The sequence below is a fragment of the Phyllobates terribilis genome, unplaced genomic scaffold (genome assembly GCF_046119375.1).
Source record: "Phyllobates terribilis strain yellow unplaced genomic scaffold, ASM4611937v1 Scaffold_673__1_contigs__length_839561, whole genome shotgun sequence".
NCBI lineage: Eukaryota > Metazoa > Chordata > Amphibia > Anura > Dendrobatidae > Phyllobates > Phyllobates terribilis.
The window spans coordinates 279,433-304,758 of NW_027363433.1; the positions used below are offsets into that span (position 1 = coordinate 279,433).

The 25,326-nt window shown below is 46.0% G+C and overlaps 1 protein-coding gene across 4 annotated transcripts in view; it reads left to right on the top strand.

The window, feature by feature from the left end:
* Nucleotides 1-927: 927 nt before the first annotated feature.
* The window catches only part of LOC141235453 (uncharacterized), a 29,040-nt gene continuing 4,641 nt past the window's right edge, over nt 928-25,326 (top strand). Inside the window, exons 1-7 of one of the 4 annotated variants that reach the window (XM_073668135.1) lie at nt 943-1,012; nt 3,176-3,247; nt 9,101-9,289; nt 9,419-9,598; nt 9,682-9,805; nt 9,889-9,986; nt 19,929-20,019. In XM_073668135.1, the coding sequence (XP_073524236.1) occupies nt 9,212-9,289; nt 9,419-9,598; nt 9,682-9,805; nt 9,889-9,986; nt 19,929-20,019 (571 nt within the window). In that variant the 5' untranslated portion in view covers nt 943-1,012; nt 3,176-3,247; nt 9,101-9,211. Of the gene's footprint in view, nt 1,013-3,175; nt 3,248-9,100; nt 9,290-9,418; nt 9,599-9,681; nt 9,806-9,888; nt 9,987-19,928; nt 20,020-25,326 lie in introns of all 4 variants that reach the window. The other 3 variants (XM_073668133.1, XM_073668134.1, XM_073668136.1) reach the window with 3 other exon arrangements.

Genomic DNA, 25,326 nt, shown 5'->3' on the forward strand with positions numbered 1-25,326 from the left:
TTACTCCAACCCTCTTTATAAGAACAAGATCAGAGTCTCATTAAACCGAGCAGAGAAGCTCCAGGGACAAAGACCCCGTCTGCTCCTAACACGCTGGGGGCCCGGAGTATCCAGCCACGGGGCCCGGATTCTCTCATTTGTGGCCCCAGCGTCTCTTGTAGAATAAATCCCTTTCTCATCCAGTCCTGTAGTAATGACTTTGTTATCAGGTTTTGTAGGAGGGTTCGTCTGACTCCATCTTATGTTATCAATATCTGTGCGAGAAACAAGAGACGTCCCAGCACAGTTTTACCGAGTGTCCAGTGTCAGTTCTTTTACAGTCTGATACACCTCGTACACACGCGGCTCCGCTCCGTACACCTCGTACACACGCGGCTCCGCTCCGTACACCTCGTACACACGCGGCTCCGCTCCGTACACCTCGTACACACGCGGCGCCGCTTCGTACACACCCGGCGCCGCTCCGTACACCTCGTACACTCGCGGCGCCGCTCCGTACACCTCGTACACTCGCGGCTCCGCTCCGTACACCTTGTACACTCGCGGCTCCGCTCCGTACACCTCGTACACACGCGGCTCCGCTCCGTACACCTCGTACACACGCGGCTCCGCTCCGTACACCTCGTACACTCGCGGCTCTGCTCCGTACACCTCGTACACTCGCGGCTCTGCTCCGTACACTCGCGGCTCTGCTCCGTACACCTTGTATACAGGCGGCTCCGCTCCGTACACCTCGTACACTCGCGGCTCCGCTCCGTACACCTCGTACACTCGCGGCTCCGCTCTGTACACCTCGTACACACGCGGCTCTGCTACATCCACACTGTAAACCCCTCCTGACCCCACACATAAACTTCAGCTCATCCAGCACCATGACAACCAGCACAGCAGAGTCCTGCATCCACTGAGGCCCCTGATCATGTGACCCCTGACTCCTCCCCTCCTGTGACCTCATCACAGGTCCTGTGCGCACAGAACAGCCATATATGTGGTGGCGGCTCTGCAGGTGGAGGTATGTGGAGACCCCATTACTGGGCGCAGGGGGCATTAACCCCTTCAGCACCGAGACTATTTTAGGGTCTTCTGTTGCCCCTTTATAAGAATCATACGGTTTTTATTCTGTTTCCTGTAATAGATACATACGACCCAACTATGGAGACAGGAAGGGAGGAAACGTATTGTTCTCATAGTACAGGACCCCTTTACTGCCCCACAGTATAATGCCCCCATTATGCCCCTTATGCAGGATGTATAATGCCCCCCACAGTGTAATGCCCCCATTATGCCCCTTATGCAGGATGTATGATGCCCCCACACAGTGTAATGCCCCCATTATACCCCTTATGCAGTATAATACCCCCATTATGCCCCTTATGCAGTACCTCTTGAAGCTCATCAAGAGAATGCCAAGAGTGTGCAAAGCAGTCATCAAAGCAAAAGGTGGCTACTTTGAAGAACCTAGAATATAAGACATATTTTCAGTTGTTTCACACTTTTTTGTTAAGTATATAATTCCACATGTGTTAATTCATAGTTTTGATGCCTTCAGTGTGAATGTACAATTTTCATAGTCATGAAAATACAGAAAAATCTTTAAATGAGAAGGTGTGTCCAAACTTTTGGTCTGTACTGTACATATATAGTTATGATATTTTTTGCCCTTTTGAGGTTGGGGGCCCAAGTACAGCTATTCCTGTGGGACCTGTGATTTCTATCTACGTCGATATATGTATGTATATATATATATATATATATATATATATATATATATATAGGATAATGGCGTATAATAAAGTTGTTATGGGTGTGACTTAACTAACATTGTGCAGTCAGGTCATTGACAACATTATGACAGCTGACACCCTGTAGTATCGGCCCCGGACGTTTTTGCGACCGATTGGGACCAATGAACCCCTTAAATACCGCTGTCAATCGCGACAGCAGTATTTAAATTGTTACAAGGGAGTCACAAGACCCCCTTTGTAGCCATCGGACCCCCGCGATGAGAATTGCTGGTCCCGATGGTTACCATGGTACCCTGACTTCATGTGATGACCCCAGGGTACAGTGGCCTGTGAGATCTAGCTATAAGCTGACTATTCTCATACACTGCAGTACACGAGTACTGCAGTGTATGAGACCAGTGATAAAAATAAAAATTATACATGTCCCACAGTGAAAAAAGGTGAAATTAAGTATGTAAAAAACACAAAAACACATCACGAAAAGCCGTTTCGCCATTTAAAACGCAGCGATTGTGATGCAACACCGTTTCGCGGACACCGTAAAAATAAAAAAAAAGGACCACAAAAACATCGCTTATTGATCATACTGACTAGCGATCAAAAAGTTATGTAAAAAGAAAAATGGTAAAAATGAAAACACCAAACTGCAAAAAACAAGCCCTAATATAACTAATAGCCCTAATATAGCTCATTCGGCTAAAAAAATAAAAAAGTTTCAACTCTCAGAAAATGGCGATGCCAAAACAAATTCATTTTTGTAAAATATTTTTAGTCTGTAAAAATAGCAAAGCACAAAAAATATAAATCTGGTATTGCTGTAATCGCACCGACCCGACAAACAAATCGGTCTGATCACTTTTACTGCACAGCGAATGGCACAAAAAATATAGAAAAAATTACTGTATTGCTGGTTTGTGTTCATTTTAGGTCTGAAAAATCAGCATAAAAAGCGATAAAAAAATATGTGCAAAATGGTACCAAAAAAAATCTGCCACTCGACCCGCAAACAATAATCCATCTTACAGCTGTTTGCCCCAAAAAAAAAAAAGTTACGTGTGTTTTAGTCTAATATTTATGGAGCGTTAAAAGGTAACTTATTGGACGCTGCCTCTGGCCCGGCCTAATAGACTTTCGTACATTGCAGGCCCAGACACCATTATTAGGCATTTAAGTATCGTAGTAACTAGGCATCCCCATACTATCGAGTACTTGGGGAAGAGGGGCATTGACCGAACTCTGTCACACCTTCTTAGATGCCATGTTTGCTTTTGACAGCAACAAGTGGTTAGACTGCCAGGGTTGGTGTAGCAGCCGTACCTGTGCCATCCCTGCGGGGTACATCTGTTCTGGTGCTCAAAAGAGTTAATTTCCTTTAAAACAAATGTTTAACTTGTTAAAAAGCAACAAAATGTGTCTTGTGCTTTTTGCAGGTTTTTTTTCTTATTACAAGAATTGTTGGTGCCAATTTTCTTTTGAAACATTTTAATATCTGAGAAAAAAAGGTCAGTAAAGTCCGCTCAGTCTCAGCCTCGCTCAGATCCAGCCAGAGCAGCCTGGTTCATGAATCAGAAAATAGGAGGAATGACCCAGCATATCAGGCTATAAACTTGAATAAAACATAGCTTTTATTGAGCCATTAAAAAATGCTGCTACCACCATAATAAGTCTTAGTGCACACAAGGATCACAGCTGTCTCGACCTATGCGTTTCGACGTGCAGTCTTAATCATGGTCTGTCTGAACTGTGGACTAGTGAGCATATAAAGGTAGGTTGTAATTAAAGATAATAGTTATGTGCTCACTAGTCTCTGTGGTCAGTATGATTACCATAGACAAAAGGGAAATAAAAATGTTAGTGACACATTATTATTATCCTCTAAAATTAATATCATTGACATGTAGAAAAAATAAAAATATTTGTGATACAAATCTAGAATAAATATAAAAACTAGCGATATACCATGTCCAAGGTGTGAACAAAACTGTCATTAATATTGTAGTATTAGATCCAGCCTGAGATTGAAAAATCTCAAGAATTAATAATCTGCTGGGATTTTACAACTCTGGAAATGTATGTGAAAAGGGAGATGATAGCAAGGGGATTAAGGATAAAATAAGTGGCCGCAGCCCTGTATGATGAGACATTTCACACAGAGTGGAACTGCAGCCTTAGCGATTGTTCATTGAAGTTGATGGGATTAATCCTGAAATATGAGGAGCTGGAATTTACAAAAAGTAAAACAGAAATAAAAATTATCCAATCCTCATTGGAAACGTTTGTGCACAACAAGGATTTCACTAGCCATAATGACAAACTGAAAGCTAATTTAGCGAAGATGGAAGATTTTATTATCAACATTAAAAAAACTAAATTCAAGCATGATAGTGAGGATTACTCACAGAACAAAGTGTATGATTGGAATAAAGCTCCATTTTCTATTCTAAAAAAGCTTCCCTACAAACATACAACAAAACCTGCCAAAGTCAGTTTCAAGGGTATGGAGGTTTCTACAGATTTTTCATCTACCTTTTCTACATCAGATGAACATTCAGATTCCTCAGTAAGCTCAGCAAGTGAAAATCAGCAATTTATGACCAGCAGAAGTATCCAGCAAAATACAGGGTGGACCATTTATATGGATACACCTAAATTAAATGGGAATGGTTGGTGATATCAACTTCCTGTTTGTGGCACATTAGTATATGGGAGGGGGAAAACTTTTCCAGGTGGTTGGAGACCATGTCAGCCATTTTGAAGTCGGCCATTTTGGATCCAACTTTATTTTTTTTAATGGGAAGAGGGTCATGTGACACATCAAACTTATTGAGAATTTCATAAGAAAAACAATGGTGTGCTTGGTTTTAACGTAACTATTCTTTCCTGAGCTTTTTACAAGTTTATGACCTCTTATAAAATGTTTTCAAAGTGCTGCCCATTGTGTTGGATTGTCAATGCAACCCTCTTCTTCCACTCTTGACACACTGATAGCAACATGCAGAAGAAATGCTAGCACAGGCTTCCAGTATCCGTTGTTTCAGATGCTGCACATCTCGTATCTTCACAGCATAGACAATTGACTTCAGATGACCCCAAAGATAAAAGTCTAAGGGGGTCAGATCGGGAGACCTTGGTGACCATTCAACTGGCCCACGTCGACCAATCCACTTTCCAGGAAACTGTTCATGTACGAATGCTCAGACCTGACACCCATAATGTGGTGGTGCACCATCTTGTTGGAAAAACTCAGGGAACGTGCCATCTTCAGTTCATAAAGAGGGCAACACATCATCATGTAGCAATTTCAGATATCCAGTGGCAATGAGGTTGACATTGATGAAGAATGGTCCCACTATCTTTGTACCCCATATACCACAGCAGACCATCAAGATACGAGATGTGCAGCATCTGAAACAACAGATACTGGAAGCCTGTGCTAGCATTTCTTCTGCGGTGTTGCTATCAGTGTGTCAAGAGTGGGAGAAGAGGGTTGCATTGACAATCCAACACAATGGGCAGCACTTTGAACACATTTTATAAGTGGTCACAAACTTGTAAAAAACTCATGAAAGAATAAAGTTACATTAAAACCAAGCACACCATTGTTTTCCTTATGATATTCTCAATAAGTTTGATGTCACATGACCCTTTTCCCATTGGAAAAAATAAAGTTGGATCCAAAATGGCCAACTTCAAAATGGCCGCCACGGTCACCACCCATCTGGAAAAGTTTTCCCCCTCCCATATACTAATGTGCCACAAACAGGAAGTTATCACCAACTGTTCCCATTTAATTTAGGTGTATCCATATAAATGGCCCACTCTGTACATCTACTAGCATGCCAAAAAACGGAGGAAGGGGGCGCCGCAAACACAAGTGGAAACAGATATACCACCTGGAACAGAAACCACCGCTATTAGAGCTACCGATTTGGAGTTTGTCCAGTTTTGTGTTATCAGAGGAACAATTATCACTTTTAGTAAAAGTCCTAAGTTTTGCCCCTACCAATGAGTTTGATGTATTTAGAGCAATTTTGGCTGGTAATAGACTGGCGCAGAACCTTACTGTCAAATGTCATTTTGATAGCTCTGATAATGATGTTGAAAATATTACTGATGTTGCAACAGTTAGTTCTGATATTACTCCTAACAAATCTTTCTCAGAACAAAAGGTTTTATTACAATTGAAATCATTGGAGAGGGAATCTATGGAATCTGATACCTCTCTGAATAGTCTGTTTCATAGGGGAAATCCATCCTTTAATCCACTTCAATCACGTTCCATGGTTTTAGACCACTTTCAGGATCTTATTGAAAAGGATTTGGTTTCTCTAAAAAAATGAAATCATTTATAGGGGAAATAAAAATAACAAACTAGCTAGGAAAGAAAAAATTGCCCTGAGGGAACTCAAAACTAATATGGATTTGACAGTGCATCAAGCAGACAAGTGGGGCACAATAGTGGTATTACATTCTATTTAGCTCAAGCTCAATGTGATTGATTTAAGAAACAAAAAACAAGAAACACGGATGTGTATTTGGAACTAACCAGAGACCCCACCAATGATTTCAATATGGAATTATATATATTGCTACAAGAAGGTTTGAGTACAGGAGCCTTGGATAAAAAAACTGGTGGAACAGCTCTATGTGGAACAACCTTTCATACCTATATATCATTCATTTCCTAAGATCCACAAAAACATATTTCCACCACCACTCAGACCAATAGTAGCGGGCTTAGGTTAGAGACTTAGAGACTGGGTGTGTGGATAGATTTCTATCTTCAACCACTAGTGCATGAAATTCCCAGCTACATTAGGGACTGTAAATTTGTGGCTACTGTATTTGAAGATTTTTCTCTAGCAAGAAAATTATCACTGACTATTATGCGATGTTATACACACGTGGTCAAAATTGTTGGTAACCCTCGTTTAATGAAAGAAAAACCCAAAAAGGTCACAGAAATAACTTGAATTTGACAAAAGTAATAATTAATTAAAAATCTTTGAAGTGATTTGAATACTGGGGAGGTCTATATATGTCTTATTTTTTAATAAGGCTTGGCTTATTGTGAAGGCTACATAGGTATTCCTGTGGGGAATATTACTGCAGGGGGTTAATTATCCCTGATAAAATGCTGCTATAAGGGAATCTGCAATGCACTTTATTGTCAGGCCCCCAAATTGGGGAGGCCTGTGAGGCCCTATATGCTGTGTCCTGGAGATATATCCTTTAAAATACCAATTAGGATTATTCATTCCTCTGAGTGAGGTGGATGTATCAACTTAAGTAGGGAATCTATGGTGCCCCATTGTTATTATAGAGTGTCTTTTTCTATGCTTTGTGGACAAAAGTGTACTATTCCCTTTATGTATTGTGCTATGGTGATCCTGTCTGGATACGTCCATTCTTCTCTTATTAGGTATTTCTGGGTTGTATTAATGGATTTTCAAGACACCCTCACAGAGTGAATAATAGATTGGGGTGATTTATATATACAGGTTCGGATCACATGCCTATATTTTAGGTCTTTTTCTTGTTACTAAGTATTTGTTGTGAGACTCTTAATAGTTTTAAACGCCAATATTAAAGGATATTTTTTAATGGGTATTTATTGTAAAAAGGTTTCTAGGCTACCCACGTTATTTATCGATTTTTGTAAATTCAGTGTAACATTCTCTACAACTTATAGTCCGCAGTATAACAAAGTGGTGTCCATTATAAAGAAATACATACAATGTTACACCAGGATCCGGGGCTTAATACAATTCTTACCAAGGATATTCGGTTTGTGGCTGTGGTACCATCCTGTCCCCCAGTCTTTTCCTGAGTGAAGAGCATAGGCATTCTCAATCTACTACCTGGTTAAACCTTAGTGTTTTTTTCAAATGCGGAGCGAGCCGCTGTAAAGCGTGTTCACACACAGTGAAAAAGGATACGTTTACCTCACTGCATAATAATCGTATACACAAAATACATGACTTTATTAATTGCTGCACACCCTGGGTTATATACCTTGTTGAATGTATTACATGTAAGATCCAATACATTGGTTGTACTACCGGCCCTTTAATACTACGGGTTAGAGGACACATATCTGATGCGGTTAATCCTTTGGCCACAAATATTTCAGCAGCGTCAACACACTTCCGAACGTTCCATAAATGGGAAGTTTCAGCACTGAAATTTCAAGGCATAGAAAGAGTGTATAGACCTATCCGGGGGGAGACCATAGACGCAAACTGCTAAATAGGGAGCCATATTGGATTTTTATGTTAGAAACCCGAGTACCCTTTGGATTGAATCTCAGGCAGGATCTAATGCTACAATATTAATGACAGTTTTGTTTACACCTTGGACATGGTATAGCGCTAGTTTTTATATTTATTCTATATTTGAATCACAAATATTTTTATTTTTTCTACATGTCAATGATATTAATTTTAGAGGATAACAATATGTGTGTCACTAACGTTTTTATTTCATTTTTGTCTATGCTAATCATACTGACCTCAGAGACTAGTGAGCACATGATAACTATTATCTTTAATTACAACCTACCTTTATATGCTCACTAGTCCACAGTTCAGACAGACCATGATTAAGACTGCACGTCGAAACGCATAGGTCGAGACAGCTGTGATCCTTGTGTGTACTAAGACTTATTATGGTGGTAGCAGCATTTTTTAATGGCTCAAAAAAAGCTATATTTTATTCAAGTTTATAGTCTGATAAGCTGGGTCATTCTTCCTATTTTCTGATTTTAATATCTGCCTTTTTTATGGAGTTTTTCTTGTAATATAGGAAAGCCTAAGGCCAGAAATAAACCCCATAAAACACTGTACATGGAAACTTTGGTATCAAATAACTCCTGTCTTTGTGTTCTTACAAACAAGCTTTTATAAATGCCTCAAACTTCTGAGTGTGAATCAGACCTGAGATCTAACGTGATAGAAGATGACAGTCCGGTGAAGACGGGAAACATATAGACGGCCGGTGGTGATGTAGTCAGTGACTGACTCTGGCCAAATACTTTTATAGAGCCATAGTGGAAGATGAAGATTTCGCCTTCATCATGAAGTAGTTATTTCTCCTGTCACGTGTAATCAATATCTTCTGAAGTATTGCTAATGCCGATTCCAGTGTCCGTAAATGAGATGAGAATTAGCAATAAGGAAGATGAGTCTATGAGAAAGGTATTCAGCTGCAGACTCCGAGGAAGAAACTGCTTGTTGTCTGTGGCCTAAAATATATAGGTTTTATTACTAGATGTAAAGAAGAAAACTAGATACTGTAAAACCTAAATCTCCTCAAATGTTTCCCTTATTATCTCCAGTAATTGTATTATTACACAGGGTTTTCATGACGTTACATCGGCTCAACTTCTCATTCAGGTCTCTGCAATATCGGATCCTCTCAGTGAAGATCTTCTATATAAGAGAATTTTCCTGATTTACCCATCAAAAATGAATATAGACACAGACAAGATGGCTGAGAAAATATTACACCTCACCCTAGAGATCCTCTTCCGGGTTACTGGAGAGGTGAGAGATTCTGATGACATCACATTACATCATTCTTATCTATGGGAATAACAGATGGACAGAACTGGAGAGGTGAGGACTCTGGAAATGTCTGGAGTGAGATTTATGAATGTGTCTCTCCATAACCAGGATTACACAGTAGTGAAGAAGACCTCTAGTGAGCGCTGTCCGGACCCTGTGTCTGAGGGATGGGGAAGAACCCTGAGCCCAATCACGGAGCTTCCACCTCACCCCCTGATACATGAGGACATCAATGACCAGAAGATCCTAGATCTCATCTACAAGATGATTGAGCTGTTGACTGGAGAGGTGACACTGCTGGGAATGCTGGTACATTTTATAGTAAAGCTATGAAGGGATTGGGGGGATAACAGTATCATTGTGTGTGTCAGGTTCCTATAAGATGTCAGGATGTCACCGTCTATTTCTCCATGGAGGAGTGGGAGTATTTAGAAGGACACAAAGATCTGTACAAGGACGTCGTGATGGAGGTTCCCCAGCCCCTCACATCTCCAGGTAATAGACAGGTCTGAATACACAAGGCCTATAATTATCTGTATGTAAAGAATAAATTCAGTCCCTGTATGTGTTTCTTCCAGATCTATCCAGTAAGAGGACAACACCAGACAGATGTCCCCGTCCTCTTCTTCCACAGGACTGTAAACAAGAAGATCCCAATATTCCTCAGGATCATCAGGTAGATGGAGAGAAGGTGTCCTGAGATCTCTCCTGTGATGTGTATACGGCTGTGAAGGTCTTGTGCTCGGTCTTGATTTATCCACCAGAATTATATGGTTTATACTTGTATAATGAGAATGGTGGAGATGGCTGGATTAGAGCTGATCATTAATGATGAGCGAGTGTATTCGTTACTATTCACACACATAGTACGGTATTGGGGTTACTTGTTATATTGCTAGTATTTGTGTACTCGCCTCGCTATATTCAGATGTCCTGCCCTGCAGTTTTGGCGCCTTCCTTGTAGCCACTAAACATGCTGGGCTTCATAACCAATCATAGTAATACCGCAGACATCTTGGTTGTGGCATTACTGTGATTGGCTGGCCGCCCAGCATCATAGGGTCTATTTTTCCAGCACACACAGAAGTAGCATTTTGTGCTGCCTTTTTTTTTTTAGCACCGGTCTATTTTCCCTGCTGTTTTAGGGGTCAGAGCCTGCCTTCTGTCCATATTAGTCTACTTAAAAAAGCTTTTTGTGCCCTACACAAAGCAGTAGTCCAAACATTTCCTACTGCCTCCTACAAAGCACGCACCAGGCCATTTTAACCATTATTTTTGGGGTGACAGCCTGCCTTCTGTCCATATTAGTCCACTTAAAAAGTCATTGAGTGCCCTACACAAAGCAGTAGTCCAAACATTTCCTACTTCCTGTTACAAAGCATGCACCAGGCTATTTTAACCACTATTTTGGGATGTCTGCCTGCCTTCTGTCCATATTAATCCACTTAAAAAATCATTGAATCATTGAGTGCCCTACACAAAGCAATAGTCCAAACATTTCCTACTGCCTGCTACAAAGCACGCACAAGGCCATTTTCCCCGCTGTTTTTGGGGTGTCAGCCTGCCTTCTGTCCATATTAGTCCTCTTAAAAAATCATTGAGTGCCTTACACAAAGCAGTAGTCCAAACATTTCCTACTACCTGCTACAAAGCATGCACCTGGCCATTTTAACCACCATTTTGGCTGTGACAGCTAGCTTGGCTTGTGCCATCAACATCTGAAAGTCTGTCAACAAAATGCCAAAAAGCCTGTTTTTAAGGGATGTGGACGTGGTGTTTTCAGTGGTGCACAAGAAGGCACTCAGTCTGTGTCAGGTCAGAAGATGCTTGATTCATCCACCATGTTCCTGGAAAAATTTCCCGGTCTGGAACGTAAATGTGTTTAGAAGCCACAACAGCGAGAGCAGATTCTGTCTTGGATAGCAGACAAGGCCTCTATGCATTTGTCAAGCAGCAACAAATCTTCCACGACCACACAGTCTACTGTGGATACACAGAAGGCTGGCCCATCCAATCCTGAAGTTGGTTCTCCTTCCTCCAACCATTATCAGTCACAGGACACATATGACCCCAAGCTTGGCCACTCTGATTATTTGTTTGGTACGTATCCTTTGGTTGACTCTGGACTATCACCGTGCAGCATTGAAGAGGGACAAGAGGAGGTGGCATGCGTTGATGCTCATATATTTGAGGACCTACGACCAGAAGAAAGCCACTTGGCGTAACGTCATTTTTTGTCTCCAGAGGTGGAGGCTGATGATGATGAGACACAGTTGCTATCAAGTCAGCCTACAATGTCAACTGGGAAGAAGGATGAGATGGAAGACTAGTTGGTCGATGATGAGTCTACTGATCCGACCTGGACCGTTGGCATGCATAGCCATGACAGCAACACAGAGGAAGATGGATATGTAGCACCAGCACAGGCACCAAGGGGTCGTGGTTTGCCCAGAGTGAGAACTGGGTCAACTGTTTACAAGAGCACCCTCGCTGTGCGCCAAGTCAGGGCAAGGGTGTTCAGCTGCTGTGTGGTATTTTTTTTCTGAAATTCCTTCAGAGAAAAACATTGTAGTCTGTAGCATCTGCCATACCAAGTTGAGCAGAGGCCAGGGCAAGGGCAACCAACATACTCACCATCTAAGGCTCAAGTTTGATGCTTGAAAACCTTCTATTCAGGAGACATAAATACCAAACAAAAATCTAGGTTGGGAAGACATCAGCCTACCACCAGGATATAGGAGTGCTGCCGGACTAAGGCACCCTGAAGGAAAAGCCCCCCCAGAGACGGGCCGCCCTCCGGGCACCCAGTCTTTCATACTCCAGAGAACGTACCTTCACCAGGTCACCTAGGATGTTCCTCCAAACTTCATCTACACTGAGGATTTTACTCTGCATCGAAACTAAAACTCATGCGTTCCACGTGAAATACCTGACCACTACACTTACTATGAATAAAATGGTTCGGTCCCTTCTCCCAAGGTCTCCGAATACTCCATAGGCCCACCCGGCATAGGACAGAGTAGCCAGCCGCGACCAACCAATGGAAGGTCCCACCCTGTTGTACACCTCTGTATTAAAGGTTCATGCTTTCCAGCATGTTAGCACAAGCCTCATGGGGGCAATTCCTGTCCTTGGAGCTCCTGTACTTCAAATTGCCCCTTACACACAGTTTACCTTGGAAGCAGCACCAAGTCAAGTCCCAGTACTTCTTGGGGATCCTGCTAGAATTTAATAAACTCAACCCAACCTCCAGATCCCGACTTGGGCAGTACTTGAGGACCAATGGACTCTGAAAATGAGAAAGCAAGGCCCTCCTATTGAGGAGTTTCCTCGGGAGGGACCTCACCTCCTACATTTCCAGACCCCACCAGTGGATCATTTTGAGAACCGAGGTAACATAAGCCAGGAGATGCCCATGCGGTGTGCGAAGATCCTTCAATCTTCCCCCTGTCTCCCATTCCTGTAAGAAAGGCTGAAACCATCCCTTGCAGGATAATACCCACGGAGGAGCCCTTTCCTTCCAGAGGTTTGCCACGTTAACTTTCAAAAAGGTGTTCACTAGGAACACCATGGGGTTCACCATATCCAACCACCCTAGTCTCCTCGTGCAGTAAGTGACCTCCCGCTTGACTAGGTTCAGTCTATTCCCCCATAACATCTGGAAGAACAGACTGTAGACCCGTGTCCAAAGAGGCTCTAGCAAAACACAGACGCAGCCCAGGTATATTAGCAAGGGTAGCAGGAAAGCTTTGCACAGGCCAACCCTTTCCCTCAGGGTCAGAGGCCAACCCTTTCCCTCAGGGTCAAAGACCAACCCTTCCATTGGTCCACTCTTTGGGTGACACCTTTGATTCTGCCTTCCCAGTTTTTCATGGGGCAATCACCCTGGCTGAATTCGGTGCCCAGGACTTTGGCGTGCTCTTGGGGTTCGGGGAGGGTGTCCGGAAGATCAAACTCAGGATCTCCACCTCTCATCCAGAGACTTTCACCCTTATCCTGGTTGACCTTGGACCCGGATGCCTCCGAGTAGCGCTCCACTTCTGACATCACCTCCATTGCCTCCTCTTGCGAAGAAACAAAGACGGTGACATCGTCCGCGTAGGCCACTACCCTCAGGATAGCCTCTGTCGCCGCCCTGCCGATCCACACCCCTGCCAAGGATCCAAAATCGATCCTTCTGAGAAAGGGATCAAGTGCAAAGGCGTAAAGCAAAGGGCTAAGAAGACAGCCCTGATGGACACCAGATCCTACCCTGAAAGGTTGTCCAATCCATTCATTTACCAGAGGGAAAGTCTCAGCCCCTGCATACAAGGTCTTAAGCCTCTCCACAAACCCTCCAGGCAGACCATACCTCAAGAGTGGACCAGAGGTACTCATGGTTAACCCGATCAAAGGCTTTTGCCTGATCCAGGGTCAGCAAGAACCCCTTCCAAAGGCCTGCCCTGCCTTGCTCCACGGCCTCTCGGACAACAAGAACAACACTAAAAGTGCTACGGCCAGGAACGCAACAGTGCTGAGCCTTCGAAAGGAGCCGGGGTGCAAACTTCACCAGCCTGTTGAAAAGTATCTTAGCCAAAATCTTCCTGTCCACATTGAGAAGTGCTATGGGACGCCAATTCTCAATGCGTGACGGATACTTACCCTTCGACAAAATGATCAAAGCTGACCTCCTTAATGATCTCGGCAGAGTGCCCGAGGAGAGACACTCATTAAACACCTGAGTCAAGAGGGGGACTAAAGAGTCCCTAAAGGTCCTAAAGAACTCGGATGTTAAGCCATCCAGACCTGGCGACTTTTTGGGTTTAAGCCCATCGATTTCCAGTCTCGTGAGCGGTGATAAGGCTATTATCAGCATAACCATCCCGCTGCTGTGTCTCGTGAAACAAACACTGCATAATCTCAAAGAGGAAGCTTTGAGTGCCCAGCATGTTGATATGAAGCAAGATTTCCCAATGGGTGTTACTATCCAGCCCACCCAATATTCTGAGGCAACAATGAGTGATGAGGAGGAAGATGAGGAGGGAGAGGGCTTGTTTTTCTGTGCTACCGAGGGGACTCGTAATGCTACAGAGGGGACACCCAACCCAAGCTTCATGTCTGTGCAGGCTGGATGGGCTGGAGAGGAGGACGAGGAGGTGGAGGAGGAAGAGGAGGCGAGTCAGCGTGAGGATAGGATGGTTATTTTTTCTACAGTTGGGGACACAGAACATTTACCGTTTTGCAGCTTGGCCTACATGGCACAGTACATGTGTAAGTGTCTGTGGCAAGACCCTCGCGTGATACACATTTTATCCAACAACCTATACTGCTTGGCCACCTTTCTCGATCCACGTTACAAGGAGAAATTTCCTTCTCTCCTTTTGGAGTCACCAAAGAGTTTTACAATGGAATCGTTTAAGAAGGCCGTTGTAGATTAGTTGCTGAAAACATCACCCTCAGACAATGCTGGTGGCAGAGGTACCAGCTCTTTTCAACACCAAGGGATAATGGGGAGAGACACGAACACCAACGGATTTGGGGGGAAAATGTGCACAAATTGGGCAATTTTCAATTTACCAGCACAACAGCAAGGGCTATCTGTGCCTGTAACAATGCCAAGGAGGGATAAGTTGCAGAACATGGTCAAGGGTTACTTAAGTGACCATACTTGGTCCTTTCTGACACTTCAGTTCCCTTTTAATTATTGGGTGTCTAAACTGAAGACTTGGCCCAACCTCTCTTTATATTCCTTGGAGATGCTGGCCTGCCCGGCTGCTACTGTGGTATCTGAGCGTGTTTTCAGTTCCGCTGGGGCAATCATCACTGATAGGCGCACACGCCTCTCCACGGAAAATGCAGAGAGACGTACTGATTAAATTCAACAAGGACTGGATATCTCCACAGTTTGTAATCCCTCCAGATGACAGCAAGCCAACCTAAATTCACCAAAAATGCATATTCTTGCTACTGCTGTTAACGTCACCCCCTTCCCATAAAAACCAGATTCCTTCCTTCGTCAAACATGACTCAGCCCATAGGGCTAATTTTTTCAAACCCTATGCACATTGTGCAGTGAACAAACCAGGACACTATTCCTACTCCAGCCTAACTGCTATTTGTGATTTGAGGCCTTTGTGATGGTGGCTTCCTGCGTCAACCATGACTCAGCCCATAGGGCTAATTTTTACAAACCCTATGCACATTGTGCAGTGGACAAATCTGGAATGTACAGGGGTCCTACCAAACTAATATTTGTCATTGGAGGCCCTTGTCACAGGTTGTGTCACATTGAGACTGAGATATTCAATAGAAATGTACTGTCAGTCACCCTATTTGGCAAAAAATATGCCTAGCTTGTACCTCATTGTGACTGAGATAGAGGATACATATTCAATAGAAATTTACACTGACTGTTGATGACCGACTGATGGCCCTCTGAAAACTTGAATTGAGGGCCACAACTTCTACAGTACTCCATCGTAGATAATGTTTGACAAGGGAAGCCCTTGTCAAGGAATCTCCCTGCACCTATGACACAGCCCCCAGGAGTAATTTTTGGAAATACGATGCACATTCTGCACTTGACCAAGTAGTTCAGTATCAAGAAGTCTTCTCTACCTATATAATCTTGGGAATATTGACAATCAAAATCTCTGAGCCATTTGGAGAAGCTTCTCCAATCCATCCTGGAGGGGGGGCACCATATATCCTTTGTCCATTGACTTGCACAAGTGATATATTTGAGCTCGTCATCCAGTTGTCTACTGCAGCTTTATTTTTCCAGTTCACTGAGTTCAGCCATACCAGAGGATCGCAGGCCGCACTCACTTCTACCTTCTAGTACTCCATATCTCGTTGCCTTTTTCTCTATAGTCTCTGCCCTTAAATGAGTTAAATAATAGCGTGAGGGCCCTACAATATGAATAAGTGAGGGCACTCTCAAATGTACACAAGAGGGACCTCCAAAAATCTCTAGAGGAGGGCACTTCAAAATGTATGTTACAGGGACACACGAGGGTTCTCACAAAACTCAGCTTTCCTGCCTACTGCAGAGCCTCTGAACATTTGAATATACAGTGCCTACAAGTAGTATTCAACCCCCTGCAGATTTAGCTGGTTGACACATGCGGAATTAACTTAGCATTGTGACATTTGTACTGTAGATCAGCCTGGAAGTGGGAAATGCACTGCAGCAAATTTTTTTTTTTTGTTTTGTTTTGTTTTTAAAACGTTAAAAGTTAATTCAGAGTGTCATTTATTATTCAACCCCTCAAACCACAAGAATTCTGTTTGGTCCCCCTAAAGTATTAAGAAGTAGATCAGGCACCAAGAATAATGTGCTTCACATGTGTGGATTAAAGATCTCTTTTACCAGCCTTTTCTGACTATTTAAGACCCTCCCCAAACTTGTGAACAGCACTCAGACATGGTCAACATGGGAAAGACAAAGGAGCATTCCAAGGCCATCAGAGACCAGATCGTGGAGGGTCACAAGGCTGGCAAGGGGTACAAAACCCTTTCCAAGGAGTTGGGCCTACCTGTCTCCACTGTTGGGAGCATCATCCGTAAGTGGAAGGCTTATGGAACTACTGTTAGCCTTCCACGGCCTGGACAGCCTTTGAAAGTGTCCTCCCGTGCCGAGGCCAGGCTTGTCCGAAGAGTCAAGGCTAACCCAAGGACAACAAGGAAGGAGCTCCGGGAAGATCTCATGGCAGTGGGGACATTGGTTTCAGTCAATACCATAAGTAACGTACTCCACCGCAATGGTCTCCGTTCCAGACTGTAGTGCCGGCGTCCCTGCCCTCTGCTAGGCAGGGACGCTGTTCCCCTCACCGCTCTGCTCCGTGCCCGGCGTCCCTCTCCCGCTCTGCTGGCAGCGCGCGCTCCTTCCCGGCCACTGTGCTTAGGGCGTGCGCGCGCGCCCTCCCTCCCTCTTAAAGGGGCCGCGCGCGCCGTCCTAAGGAGTCCCCGGCCAATGGCCGGAGGACTTTACCATATATAAGGCACCTCCTCCAAAATGGAGGTGCCCGAGCAATGTTGTTGCACCGTTCTACTCTGCTTCAGCCCTCAGGTCCCGTTGCCAGTTACCTGCCAGTTACCTGCCAGCTTGCTGTCCTAATCCTGCCTGATTTCCTGTTACCTGCCTGCCTGCCTGAGGTCCGACGGTCTGCCTTACAACTCCGGTCAGTCTGTCTAAGGACCAACTTGCCCGCTCACCTGGGAGCGCACATCAGCTACCTGCCTGCTTGCCTGAGGTCCGACGGTCTGCCTTACAACTCCGGTCTGTCTATGGACCAGCTTGCCCGCTCACCTGGGAGCGCTTCTCCGCTACCTGCCTGCTTGCCTGCCCGGAGGCTCCGCTGTCACGTGCTGTGACCACCAGCTATTCCAGACTCTTGCCCGCTCACCTGGGAGCGCTTCTCCGCTACCTGCCTGCTTGCCTGCCCGGAGGCTCCGCTGTCACGTGCTGTGACCACCAGTTATTCCAGACTCTTGCCCGCTCACCTGGGAGCGCTTCTCCGCTACCTGCCTGCTTGCCTACCTGGAGGCTCCGCCGTCACGTGCTGTGACCACCTGCTATTCCAGAGACTCTCGCTTGCTCACCTGGGAGCACACATCCTCCATCTGCCTTGCTAGCCTACCTGGAGGTTCAGCCATCACAGGTCGTACCTACCCTTTACCTAGAGACTGCCCCGGTCACTTGCCGTGACCTCCAGCCCGTTCTTCCAGAGACTGCCCCGGTCACTTGCCGTGACCTCCAGCCCGTTCTTCCAGAGACTGCCCTGATCACTTGCCGTGACCTCCTGCCCATACACCCAGAGACTGTCCCGGTCACCTGCTGTGACTGCCTGCCTTACAATGACCGCTCCCTTGTATAGTAACCCAGAGGTTCCGCCTCCCAGACCCGTTACACAGACGAGCCCGTAAGGTACCTTTACTTTCAAAGCGTCATGTCAAGGCTCGTCTACAGTTTGCTCATGATCACTTGGAGGACTCTGAGACAGACTGGTTCAAGGTTCTATGGTCTGATGAGACCAAGATCGAGATCTTTGGTGCCAACCACACACGTGACGTTTGGAGACTGGATGGCACTGCATACGACCCCAAGAATACCATCCCTAGAGTCAAGCATGGTGGTGGCAGCATCATGCTGTGGGGCTGTTTCTCTGCCAAGGGGCCTGGCCATCTGGTCCGCATCCATGGGAAGATGGATAGCACGGCCTACCTGCAGATTTTGGCCAAGAACCTCCGCTCCTCCATCAAGGATCTTAAGATGGGTCGTAATTTCATCTTCCAACAAGACAACGACCCAAAGCACACAGCCAAGAAAACCAAGGCCTGGTTCAAGAGGGAAAAAGTCAAGGTGTTGGAGTGGCCTAGTCAGTCTCCTGACCTTAACCCAATTGAAAACTTGTGGAAGGAGCTCAAGAATAAAGTCCACATGAGACACCCAAAGAACCTAGATAACTTGGAGAAGATCTGCATGGAGGAGTGGGCCAAGATAACTCCACAGACCTGTGCCAGCCTGATCAGGTCTTATAAAAGACGATTATTAGCTGTAATTGCAAACAAGGGTTATTCCACAAAATATTAAACATAGGGGTTGTATAATAATTGACCCACACTTTTATGTTTAAAATTTAATAAAATTCAACTGAGCAACATAACTTTTTGGTTTGTAAGATTTATGCTTCTGTTCATAAAACCTACTCTCGTTTGCAGTTTGAAGGCTCTAACTTATTTGCATCTTATCAAACCAGCTAAATCTGCAGGGGGTTGAATACTACTTGTAGGCACTGTAGGGCCGCAGTATCACATGGTGGTGGAGTAGGAGGAAGAGGGTCAACCCAACGCTAAAATGGGCACATTGTAAACTGCTATTGAATATGTATTCCACTATCTGACTGTCAATGATGGAGGGACCACCCAAATGTTTAAGTAACAGCTGTCCCTCCAAAACGCATGTTACAGAGCCACCTGAGGCCTCTCAGGTCAAAGATCAACATACCTACTAGTATGTTCTAGCTGTGCTTGTAAAGTGCTGGGGAATAGAGAACTAAAAATGATGTATGACAGAGGGACCTACAAAATGTATAAGTCAGAGCCCTCCCAATTGTAAAAGGCGAAAAAAAGCCACAACAGTATGTGTGAACAAACACTGAAAGGGATATTTTTTTGGTTTCTCTGGTTTATTTAGCCTTATATACAAGTGATTGTGCAGGAAAAACTGTTTCTTAACCTTTTTGGCCTGTTAAATGCAATTTAGGTTAGGTTTGGAAGTTGTTCTTGTGTGTCTGTAAGAGTGGCGTAATAATGCAACAAACTTATTCCCAGAAACCATATGTGAGTCAGAAATGCATGCAGGCACATTCTCCAGGCTCTTCTATTCTGTTTCATCACTTCCCCATCGATTTCAGCCTTTTCCTAAGGGCCCCAGGCCCCTTAGTAGGGTCCAGCTGAAAATTACTCGCATTTCTCATTGACTTACATTGTAATAATCGCGTATTCGTTCCGAATACCGAGTATAAAGTACTCGTTACGAGTATAGCGATTACGAATATAACGGTACTCGCTCATCACTACTGATCATAGATATGACTTCTCCATCTGTCTGTGACTTGTACAATATTTGTTTCAGGGTGAAGATCTGACCCATATTAATACTACAGAGACATATGTGAGGGGTAACGAGCGGTGTAAAGAGGAGATTCCTACAGATAACCATCCAGGTGAGTAGTAACCACTAAATGCAGAGAAGTCACAGATTCTTCTCAGTCGCAGGCTGTGGCTGGTTTACCGGTCATGTAGTCCAGCTGTATCACAATCGTGTGATCACCATTTTGCATCTAGACCAAAACATTGTCCTTCACCAAAAACTGTTCAAATGACTTTGGGCATTGAAATCCCTTTTTCAATAGAACTTACAACCTGGAAGATCCACCTACCAACTTAAATTAGAAGATCCTGGTTCTTACCTGCCCAAATCTGTAAACTACCAATCTAAATGACAGCATATGTAGAAAGTGCTGACAAGTTAGAAAATCACAAGTTAGAAAAATATTATGATGGGCCTGTGAGAGAAAGCAGAGGGTAATGATGCTGTTGGCTTCTTAGAATCCTGATATCTTATTGGATGAATATACCTTTTATGATCGGCAACATTAAACGTGCAGTGAGGGCCAAGTGTGAATTTCTGTATAATAACAGCAGAGTTTCCCTTTACCCTGACTTTTCAATTTCTTTTTAAACCAAATAACTTCAAATAGATAAAGTATACAAAAAAACATTACACCTGTGCCATGATGTTATGCACACGCCCGGGCTAAGCGGCGTGTGCGTGTGATTGGTAGTGATTCCACTGGACCGTGCCGGAGAGTGAATGCCTGGAGGGGCGTGACTAAGTATTCACCCGATCCGACCAGGGTCGCACGACGGCATACGACGCCAGTGCACCAAGGAGGAACCGAGCAGAGGGACCAGGTGCTACTCCAGGACAGACCCCGGACACGGCTGTTGACCCACACAGGGGAATACAGGAACAGGCTGGAAGGCTGGCACACAGACTGGTGGGTATAGGCAGGCACGACTGGTATGCAGGCAGGCGGGTATGCAGGCAGGGGGGTAAAGACAAGCACAACTAGAGTGCAGACAGGGAGGCACTAGCAGGTAGGAACACAGGCGGGATAGGACCCAGTACACACCGGGACTCAGGAACAATACAGGCAGAGGGTTACAGGCAAGCACAGCTAGAGTGCAGACAGGGAGGCACTAGCAGGTAGGAACACAGGCGGGATAGGACCCAGTACACACCGGGACTCAGGAACAATACAGGCAGAGGGTTACAGGCAAGCACTGCTAGAGTGCAGACAAGGCTGAGCAGGGAGGACAGGGCTCTGTTCACACGGAACAGACAGGAAGGGAAAGACAGAGCCAGATACTCACACAGAACTTGCAGAGACAACAAGCAGGAGTTAGGTACGAGTTCAGACTCTGCAGAAAAAGGAAGGGAACGGACATAGAGGCAAAACAGGAAAAGGACAGGAGAGAGTTCAGACTGGAACTGAGTGTACGGAGGAGACCGACACTGCAGAGGGATACAGGAGCGGGTCTGGGAATACGGCCCCCAGAGAGGCGGAACGAACAGGCAAGGAGCGTGTTCAGACAGGACAGACCAGACGCAGGAGCGGGTCTAGGAAATCGGCCACTAGAAGGCGGAACGAACAGGCAAGGAGCGTGTTCAGACAGGACAGACCAGACACAGGAGCGGGTCTAGGAAATCGGCCCCTAGAAGGCAGGAGGAACAGGCTAGGAGCGTGTTCAGACAGGACAGACAAGAGAACACAGAAAGGACTCAGTTCAGACACGGGAACTAATACCGCAAAGCAGGAGACATACAGGACTTAGTTCAGACACGGGAACTAATACCGCAAAGAAGGAGACATACAGGACTTAGTTCAGACACGGGAACTAATACCGCAAAGCAGGAGACATACAGGACTTAGTTCAGACACGGGAACTAATACCGCAAAGCAGGAGACATACAGGACACAGTTCAGACACGGGAACTAATACCGCAAAGCAGGAGACATACAGGACACAGTTCAGACACGGGAGCTGATACCGCAAAGCAGGAGACATACAGGACTAAGTTCAGACAGGCCTGGAAATACAGCCTCCAGGAAAGGCAGAAAAGGAAACAAAGACGGGACCTGGCACCTTCAGAGTGCAAGCACACACTGAAGGAAAACACTATGCTCAGGCAGGGATAGAAGGGAGCTGCTGAGCTATATACCAAGTGACAGACAGCAATAGGCTGAGGACGCACAAGGGGTGTGACCCACAGCAGGTACAAAAGGCAGGAAGTGATCGGGCGCCGCCCTTAAGCAGCAGAAACAGACACAAACAGACAGCATGGAGGGAAGCCAGAGAGACATTCTGGACAGGAGATCAAGTGCGCCCTCTTGCACAGTGGGAGATGGACCACCATGCAAGGACGCCGCCAGGTATGTTACAGTACCTCCCCCCTTACGCCCCCTCTTCTTCAGGCCTGCCAGAATCTTCCGCAGGGAATTCGAGGACCAGTCGTTCACTGGGTTGGAGGGGGACAGAGACTTGAGGGTAATCTCTGCTTCGAGGTACATCTTGTCAAGCTCACAGGAAAAAATAGACGGGTTATCAGGTACATAATGAGGAAAAGTCACTGTCTCTTTGTTATCTGGTGGTACCCCGGAGGATTCAGGAAACAACTGGAGGTCCTCCGCCGGGTCAGAAGAGTGCAGAGGCTCAGAGAAAACAACTGCTTCAGAGTACACTAGGTCGGACTCACTGGAGGAAGCAGGCGAGGTATCGGGTACCGAGTATAGGAAAGTCTCTGTCCATTCACCACCAGGTGGCACCCCGAAGGGTTCTGAACACAACTGGAGGTCCTCCGCCTGGTCGGAGGGGTGTAGAGACTCGGGAGTAACCTCTGCTTCGGAGTACACTAGGTTGGACTCACTGGACGAAGCGAGCGAGGTATCAGGTACAGGATATAGGAAAGTCTCTGTCCTTTCGCTACCAGGTAGCACCCCGAAGGGTTCAGGAGACAACTGGAGATCCTCCGCCTGGTCGGAGGGGTGTAGAGACTCGGGGGTAACTACCACTTTGGGGTACCCATTGTCAGGCTCACAGGACGAAGCGGACAAAGTATTGAGTACCGGGTGTAGAGAAGTCTCTCTCCATTTGTCATCGAGAGGTATCCCGGAGGATTCTGGAGGCAACAGGGGATCCTCCGCCAGGTAGTAGAGGTGCACAGACTCTGAGGTAACCACAGCTTTGGAGCATCCTTGGACATGCACACCGGTTAAAGAGAGAGAAGCAACTGATGCCGGGTGCAGGAAGTTCTCCTGTGTGGAGTCTGGATGGGCAGAAGTCTCTTCGGGCAGGAGAACTGGTGCACTACCCACGCACATTACCCATTGGGGTTTCTCCGGGATACAGGGAGATGAAGCTTCAGTAGGGACTTCAAGGTTGGGGTCAGGAGGTCTCAGGGAGAACAGACCCCGGCGTGACGGCTTGCCTCTAAGTCTAGCACGTCTGGACTGCCTCTTGAGGTTGAGAGAAGTATTCCGGAAAGCGTAGTCACCCTGTGAGGATTCTGGGTGGGCAGTAGTCTCATTGGGCTGGAGGACTATTGCGCTACCCACACACATTACCCATTGGGGCTGCTCCGGGATATTGGGAAGTGAAGCTTCAGCAGGAGCCTCCGGGTTAGGATCATCGAAGACCATTAGAAAGGCCACCAGGAAGGCCATTAGGTCCCGGAGGATCGGATCCTGTGTTTCATATAGGGGGTTGATCCATTCCAAGGCATCACCCGCCAGGTAAGACATCATAAAGGCCACTTTAGCCCAATCGGAAGGAAAATAAAGAGGGTAGGCCTTAAAGTGTAGCATGCATTGCTCCACAAATGCACGACACTGTCTTGGATCCCCATAGTAACGTGGCGGATCCGCAGGAACGAGAGCTGATAGATCCATCTGGACGGTGCGTAATTTCGCCTGGAACTCAGCTAAGAGAAAAAAAAAATTATTTATTTATTTTAATGCATATATTCGCTGGAAAACTTCTCAGAGGGCGAAGGCCGTGGGGCTCAACGGGAACCATGGCCTGAGCATGCTGTTATGCACACGCCCGGGCTAAGCGGCGTGTGCGTGTGATTGGTAGTGATTCCACTGGACCGTGCCGGAGAGTGAATGCCTGGAGGGGCGTGACTAAGTATTCACCCGATCCGACCAGGGTCGCACGACGGCATACGACGCCAGTGCACCAAGGAGGAACCGAGCAGAGGGACCAGGTGCTACTCCAGGACAGACCCCGGACACGGCTGTTGACCCACACAGGGGAATACAGGAACAGGCTGGAAGGCTGGCACACAGACTGGTGGGTATAGGCAGGCACGACTGGTATGCAGGCAGGCGGGTATGCAGGCAGGGGGGTAAAGACAAGCACAACTAGAGTGCAGACAGGGAGGCACTAGCAGGTAGGAACACAGGCGGGATAGGACCCAGTACACACCGGGACTCAGGAACAATACAGGCAGAGGGTTACAGGCAAGCACAGCTAGAGTGCAGACAGGGAGGCACTAGCAGGTAGGAACACAGGCGGGATAGGACCCAGTACACACCGGGACTCAGGAACAATACAGGCAGAGGGTTACAGGCAAGCACTGCTAGAGTGCAGACAAGGCTGAGCAGGGAGGACAGGGCTCTGTTCACACGGAACAGACAGGAAGGGAAAGACAGAGCCAGATACTCACACAGAACTTGCAGAGACAACAAGCAGGAGTTAGGTACGAGTTCAGACTCTGCAGAAAAAGGAAGGGAACGGACATAGAGGCAAAACAGGAAAAGGACAGGAGAGAGTTCAGACTGGAACTGAGTGTACGGAGGAGACCGACACTGCAGAGGGATACAGGAGCGGGTCTGGGAATACGGCCCCCAGAGAGGCGGAACGAACAGGCAAGGAGCGTGTTCAGACAGGACAGACCAGACGCAGGAGCGGGTCTAGGAAATCGGCCACTAGAAGGCGGAACGAACAGGCAAGGAGCGTGTTCAGACAGGACAGACCAGACACAGGAGCGGGTCTAGGAAATCGGCCCCTAGAAGGCAGGAGGAACAGGCTAGGAGCGTGTTCAGACAGGACAGACAAGAGAACACAGAAAGGACTCAGTTCAGACACGGGAACTAATACCGCAAAGCAGGAGACATACAGGACTTAGTTCAGACACGGGAACTAATACCGCAAAGAAGGAGACATACAGGACTTAGTTCAGACACGGGAACTAATACCGCAAAGCAGGAGACATACAGGACTTAGTTCAGACACGGGAACTAATACCGCAAAGCAGGAGACATACAGGACACAGTTCAGACACGGGAACTAATACCGCAAAGCAGGAGACATACAGGACACAGTTCAGACACGGGAGCTGATACCGCAAAGCAGGAGACATACAGGACTAAGTTCAGACAGGCCTGGAAATACAGCCTCCAGGA